Source organism: Colobus angolensis, unplaced genomic scaffold (assembly GCF_000951035.1).
Source record: "Colobus angolensis palliatus isolate OR3802 unplaced genomic scaffold, Cang.pa_1.0 Scaffold134, whole genome shotgun sequence".
NCBI classification, from domain to species: Eukaryota; Metazoa; Chordata; class Mammalia; order Primates; family Cercopithecidae; genus Colobus; species Colobus angolensis.
In genome coordinates this window covers 1,942,700-1,950,005 of record NW_012114422.1, presented here as the reverse complement: position 1 = coordinate 1,950,005, position 7,306 = coordinate 1,942,700, and the positions used below count along the sequence as shown (strand labels likewise).

Genomic DNA, 7,306 nt, shown 5'->3' with positions numbered 1-7,306 from the left:
AGGATAACTAGTTGTAGATTCCTCACCGGGCTGCCAGTTGTCCTATGATGTCACTGCCTAAAAGAGCTCTGCAGTGTGCAGCAACAATGAGACAGTGGTGCATGCCTAGGGAGTCTCTGGGGAGCCTGGCATCTCCCAGCTGCCCATGGGACAGGTGGGCTTGCTTGGCATCCTGGGCATGCATGGTGTTTCCAACTAGATGGAGGACAGGAACCCCACTCTGCTTGATTCCTTGGCTCTGCCCTCCCCTGGGCGATGTGGATGGGTGTAGCATCATTGAACCTGGAGGATCACATTAGGAGTGGACAGTACCTGTCAATTTGTCTCTGTGGATAGGTAATTGTATTAGAGATTCATTTTTAACACTTTAGCTTTAACATGTTTGTATTTGTGTGTTATAGCACACTTTCTAATCGATTTATATTTCTTTTTACTTAATGTTTCACTAATTTTTACCTGTTTTAGCTTTGATATCATTTTATTCTTTTTTTTTTTTTAAGTATAAATGCTTTTATATTCAGCTCCTGTAAAGCCATTAGATGTTGGAAAGTTTCTAAACACGAACCAAATGGTTTAATTTTAACAACTTAGCTAGGAATGGGTGAAATCCTACCCATTTAATAGAGTTCTGCAAATTAGTAACAAAGTGTAAAATGAAAGGAAGGGTCCCTTGGAGATGTGAAATTCTTCTGTTCAGAGTCTTGTCTTCTTTATTCAAGAAGTTTGTAGCCATTTTCAGAATTCACTCAAGAACCAACTTCTTAATTTAGATATCAGCAAACGAGTCATGGCAAAAAATACACAAAGAGAAACACCACCACATCGAAAAGGATGAAGAGCCAGAGGTCCAACCAGTAAGAGTGTTTGGGAAGCCCGTTTGCCCCAGACCGAGGCCGCACATCGAGGTTCTGCCCCCCTCCCTCGCTCAAGCCTCGCCGCTCCCGGAGACCATCTCGACCATCAACAACCGGTGCGTCCACCTCCATCTCGCTCCTGCAGCTTCCTAACAATCCCAGAAACTGAAAATGCTTAGATTCCTGGACTTTGGTGTTCGCCGGACCGGAAACTGAGTGGAATCCGGCCGCCTGCGCAGTCCACCACTCACCCGGTTCCGGAAAGCACTCTGAGCCTGATATCATTTTATTCTTTTACATCTGAGTTTTTGGTTTTTACTCTAGTTTATTCTTAGGTATTCTAATTCATTTGCACTGTTATTATTTTCCACTTTTATCTTATTATTTTATTATTTCATATTTCATTCTTTAATCTTTTGATTAGATTTTTAAAAATCTACTTCTACTTTCTTTTTACTTATCTTTTTTAAATTTTTAATTTTTTTAGAGACAGGGTCCTCCCACCTCAGCCTCCTGAGCAGCTAGGACTACAGGCACTCATCGCTGTGTCTAGGGACTACAGGTACTCATCGCCATGTCTAGCTAATTTTAAAAGGGTTTTTTTTTTTTAGACTCACTCTGTCGCCCAGGCTGGAGTGCAGTGGCACAATCTCAGCTCACTGCAACCTCTGCTTCTTGGGTTCAAGCGATTCTCCTGCCTCAGCCTTCTGAGTAGCTGGGATTAAAAGCATGTGCCACCATGCCCAGCTAACTTTTTTTTTTTTTTGTATTTTTAGTAGAGACGGGGTTTCACCATGTTGGTCAGGCTGGTCTCGAACTCCTGACCTCAAATGATCTGCCCGCCTCGACCTCCCGAAGTGCTGGGATTACAGGCATGAGCCACCGAGCCTGGCCTAAAAGTTTTTTTTTTTATAGTGACAGGGTCTCACTGTGTTGCCCAGGCTGATCTCGAACTCCTGGCCTCAAGTGATCCTCCCACCCACCTCGGCCTCCCAAAGCATTGGGATTACAGGTATGAGCCACAGTATCTTTTTATTTATCTTAATGTTGCTAATATTTTCTTGGCATCCAGTTTTAAAAATGTTATTATTTTAGCTTGTGGTCTTTTGATTCTTGTGGTTTTAGTTCAATTTTTTTTTTTTTTTTGAAACGGAGTCTCACTCTGTCATCCGGGCTGGAGTGCAGTAGCGCAATCTCGGCTCACTGAACCCTCTGCCTGCTGGGTTCAAGTGATTCTCCTGTCTCAGCCTCCTGAGTAGCTAGGATTACAAGCACGTGCCACCATGCCCAGCTAATTTTTGTATTTTTAGTAGAGACAGGGTTTTACCGTGTTGATCAGGCTGGTCTCAAACTCCTGACCTCGTGATCTGCCCACCTCATCCTCCCAAGGTGCTGGGATTATAGGAGTGAGCCACTGCGGCCAGCCTCAATCTTTTTTTCTTGGCTGATTGTGGTGATTTATGCCTGTAATCCCAGCACTTTGGGGGGTGAGGCAGGAAGACTGGTTTAGCCCGGGAGTTTGAGACCAGCCTGAGCAACATAGCAAGACCCTGTCTCTAAAAAAAAAATATATATATATATATATATATATAATGTTTCTTTCTTAAATTTTTTATTTAACCTTTTCCATATTAATTTGTTTTATTATTTAATATTAATGTGTCATAATTTTCTCCTTTAAATTTTGGGCTTCTGGCTTTATTTCTTTTTCTTTCTTCTTCTTCCTCTTTTTTTTTTTTTTTTTTTTGAGACGGAGTCTAACTCTATTGCCCAGGCTGGAGTGCAGTGGCATGATCTTTTGATCTTGGCTCACTGCAACCTCTGCCTCCCGGGTTCAAGTGATTCTTCTGCCTCAGTCTCCCAAGTAGCTGGGATTACATGTGCCTGCCACCGCGCCCAGCTAATTTTTGTAGTTTTTAGTAGAGATGGGGGTTTCTCCATCTTGGCCAGGCTGGTCTTGAACTCCTGACCTCGTGATGCACCCGCCTCAGCCTCCCAAAGTGCTGGGATTACAGGCATGAGCCACCATGTCTGATCCTGGCTTTATTTCTTAACTTTAGTAGTCCCATTTCTATTATGCTTATTTTTAATTTCCTCTTCATAACTCCTGAATTAATTTTTATTCTTGATCTATTTGTTTTAATGGTAAGTAGAACGTATGGCTACAAATGTGAAGCTGTGGTATTCTAAGTCATTCTCTAACTTGCTTCTTAAACTACAGGTACCTTGGCTGCAGGCTAGGGGATGAAGGGGAGGAGTCTGTAGTTTCTCTAATGGGTCAAAAGGTACTGGAACTATAGGATAAACATTACATTTTCTTGAAGGATTCATTTTACTCAAAGTTCTAGGAGAAAGAAAAATTCTGTGTCCTTGATGATCCTTGAAGAAAAGAGAAATTCTTTTTCTTTCCTTTTTTCTTTGAAACAGGGTCTCATTCTGTTGTCCAGGCTGGATGATCATAGCTCAATGCAGGCTTGAACTCCTGGGCTCAAGTGATCCTCCTACCTCAGCCTCCCAAGTAGCTGGGACTACAGGCATGCGCCACCATACCCAGCTAATTTTATTTTCATTTTTAGTAGAGATGAGGTCTCACTATGTTGCCCAGGCTAGTCTTGAACTCAAAGCAATTCTCCTACCTCGGTCTCCAAAATGCTGGGATTACAGGTGTGAGTGACTGCATCCCCCTGAGAAATTATTAATATATGGACTCAAAATGCAGCGTCAACTTTAAAAATTCACCCCAAGTGTCAAAAATTGGTAGACTCAATGTAGAGACATCTCCACCATACACCAATGAGAAAAAGAAAATCCTTCAGATGACATTTATGTCCAATAAGTAAACAGAAATGCTTCTGCCTTCTCTTTTCCTCCTCTTTAATCCCCCCTTTAAAATTAAATTCCCGGCCGGGCACTGTGGCTCACGCCTGTAATCCCAGCACTTTGGGAGGCCTGAGGCAGGCAGATCATGAGGTCAGGAGTTCAAGACCAGCCTGACCAATATGGGGAAACCCTGTCTCTACTAAAAATGTGAAAGTTAGCTGGGTGTGGTGGCACGCGTTTGTAATCCCAGCTACTCAGGAGGCTGAGGCAGGAGAAACACTTGAACTTGGGAGGCAGAGGTTGCAGTGAGCTGAGATTGTGCTACTGCACTACAGCCTTGGCAGGCAACAGAGCAAGACTCGTCTCAAAATAAATGAATAAATTCCCATTCCTTCTTTTAGCCAACCTTTGACAAGCCTTTTTTGCTTCCCCTTGATTTGCTAATGCACTATCCTTCCATCACAATTGTCCCATGGGGCCCAGTTTCTCATGCCTGACTCAACTCTTAGACAAAAGGGGCCTTAAAACATTGACCTTTCCTTTCCTTTCATTTTATGTCATGTTTGGTGTAGCAAGGGATTATGTCTTACCTGGACATTTCTCAGGAGCCAGCACAGCGTCCTGTAGATGCACTGCAGATGTTCAATGAATGCTGAAAAAACGAATGGATGAATGAACGAACGAATGGATGGAGAGATGCTCAACCTGTCAGGTCACTGTTGACTTCCTGACTGCCAAATCTAATAGCCTACTCTCAGTTCTCACCATTGCAAACTTTTCTACAACCTAACCTTCTCAACTTTCTCCTCTGTCCCTTATCCATTTCTTAAATATCCTCTCTCCCTTGGCTTTCAAAATTAAATGCTATTCTGATATCATCACAACCCCTCCAAATACTTACCTCTATACTGTTTACTGCTTCTTATTCGTTCTGCTGGCCTTAATTATGGACATCCCAGGGCTCAGGCACTGGATTAATTTCTTTATTTTCTGCCTGGTTCTACCCAAATAGTTGTCACAGCTTCAACCCTCACCTCCATGCTGATAACCCCCAAATCCATATCTCTAGCCCTGACCTCTCACCTGAGTTCCTGCCTTTTATCTCTGTCTGTCTACCACTGGAGATTTCTGCCCAGATTTCTCACCACCACATATCCAAACTCACCTCCTTAAATTCCTCTCTATGGAAAGTGTGTGTGTGTGTTTGTATGTGTGTGTGTCTGTGTGTGTATTTTACTTGCTTTTGCTACCACTGCAAACAATTATGATAATAATAGCTACTGTGTGTCAGATACCTCATATTATTATTAGCCATTTAATCCTCAGAACAATCCTGAAAGGTAGGAATTATCTTCATTTTTATAGGAAAGGAAACTGAGGTTCAGAGAAGTTAAACAACCTGCCCTGTATCACACAGCTACTATGTGGGATTCAAATTCAAGACTATCTAGCTCCAAAGCTCGTATTCTTTCCGCCAGATCATACAACTATGAAACTTGAAAATTTATAGCCAAATTCCTTGAAAGGTGGGGGGCACCAGTGATCTCTATGAGTTTTTGGAATTTGGCATGAGCCACATCCCTCCACAGACAATGTTTGCCAAATAACAGGTGGTGATTAAACATGAAGGCTTTGGACTCAAGCAGACTGAGATCAATCCTAGTGCCTTATATATTTATTTATTTATTTATGAGATGGAATCTTTCTCTGTCACCATACTGGAGTACAATGGTGTGATCTTGGCTCACTGCAACCTCCGCCTCCTGGGTTCAAGTGATTCTTCTGCCTCAGCCTCCCTAGTAGCTGGGACTACAGGCGCACGCTAAAAATTAGCCCAGCTAATTTTTGTATTTTTAGTAGAGATGGAGTTTCACCATGTTGGCCAGGAGGGTCTTGATCTCGTGACCTCGTGATCCGTCCACCTCGGCCTCCCAAAGTACTGGGATTACAGGCTTGAGCCACTGCACCCGGCCTGCAGTGCCATTCCTTATATAAAGGGGCACGATAGTTAGTCTGAGTTTCAGTTTACTCATCTGTAAAATGAGGATAGTAACACCTACCTCCCAGGAGTAGTGGAAAGAATAAATAAAATAATGTATATTAATAATCAACCCCAAATGTCCATCAACTGATGAGTGGATAAATAGAACGCTATGCATCCATATGATGGAGTACTATTTGGCAATAAAAAGGGTGAATTCTGCTACATGCTACACCATGGATGAAACTTAAAAACATTATGCTAAGGAAAGAAGCCAGACACAAAGAAAGCCATATTGTGTTCTATTTTTATGTGAAATGCCCAGAACAGGCAAATCTATAGAAACAGAAAGATTAGTGCTTGACTAGAGATACTAATCAGGGTGGAAGGGTAATGTTGGGAAGGGAATAGGGAGCGATTGCTAAAGAGAATGGAGATTCTTTTTGGGGTGACGACAGTATTCTAAATTGATTGTACTGTTGGTTGCACAACTCTGTGGATATAGTAAAAAGCATTGACTTGTATACTTTTATTTTATTTATTTATTTATTTATTTTTTGAGATGGAGTCTTGCTCTGTCACCCAGGCTGGAGTGCAGTAGTGCGATCTAGGCTCACTGCAAGCTCCGCCTGCCGGGTTCACACCATTCTCCTGCCTCAGCCTCCTGAGTAGCTGGGACTACAGGTGCCTGCCACCATGCCTGGCTAATTTTTGTATTTTTAGTAGAGTCGGGGTTTCACCATGTTGGCCAGGCTGGTCTCAAACTCCTGACCTCAGGTGATCTGCCCACCTCGGCCTCCCAAAGTGCTGGGATTACAGGTGTGAGCCACTGTGCCCGGCTGACTTGTGTATTTTAACTAAGTGAATTGTTTGGTATATAAATTATATCTCAATAAAAATGTGTTAGAAAAAGAATATATCAAATGCTTAGTCCTCACTGTTCTCCCTCAGTTCTCAGTGTTCTCACTGTTACTACTTTTTCCTCTTTGCCTCGTTTGTCACCAGCCACTGATTGTGGACATGTGCTCCTAGTTGCAAGTGCCCTGGCTTTCCATTAGCTTAATTAAATGCAGGGATTTTATTTCTTCTTGTTAAACACTTGGTGGACTTGCTTTGTCTCCTTTTGAGGTGCTTGAGGGTTTGGGGGAGGTCTACCTGCTGCTCCTTATTGCTTGACCTTGGTCTTTGCCTAGGCTATTCTGAATGTGCCCTCCTTCACTGAATCTGTCAAATAATCTTCCTCATCTACCTTTCAGACCTTCCTCAGCTCTTTATCAACAACCACTTGTTAGGTAACAACCCTAAATGAAGCCCCCTAGGCCTCATGGGTGATACAAAGAGGTTAAGCACTCAACCACTAGTCCAAAGAGTTCTTTGATTGTAGTTGGAGAAATAGCACGTAGATATAAAAACACAACTAAGATGGGGACACAGATCTGTTAAGTGTCAAGTGTGCAATTCTCACTTGGGTGCTATGAGAGTTTAAAGATGTGAGAGATCATTGGTCAAGGAAGTCTTCAAAAAGCAGTTCGGGCCAGGCATGGTGGATCATGTCTGTAATCCCAACACTTTGGGAGGCCAAGGTGGTTGGATCACTTGAGGTCAGGAGTTTGAGACCAGTCTGGCCAACATGGTGAAACTCTGTCTCTAC

The 7,306-nt window shown here is 42.7% G+C and overlaps 1 protein-coding gene across 1 annotated transcript; it reads right to left on the bottom strand.

Moving 5' to 3' along the window:
* Positions 1-481: 481 nt before the first annotated feature.
* Positions 482-1,125, bottom strand: LOC105506249 (uncharacterized protein C4orf3 homolog). Its single transcript, XM_011934327.1, has one exon. It carries the CDS (start codon positions 984-986, stop codon positions 786-788), a length of 201 nt encoding a protein of 66 aa, XP_011789717.1. The 5' UTR covers positions 987-1,125; the 3' UTR covers positions 482-785.
* Positions 1,126-7,306: the final 6,181 nt, after the last annotated feature.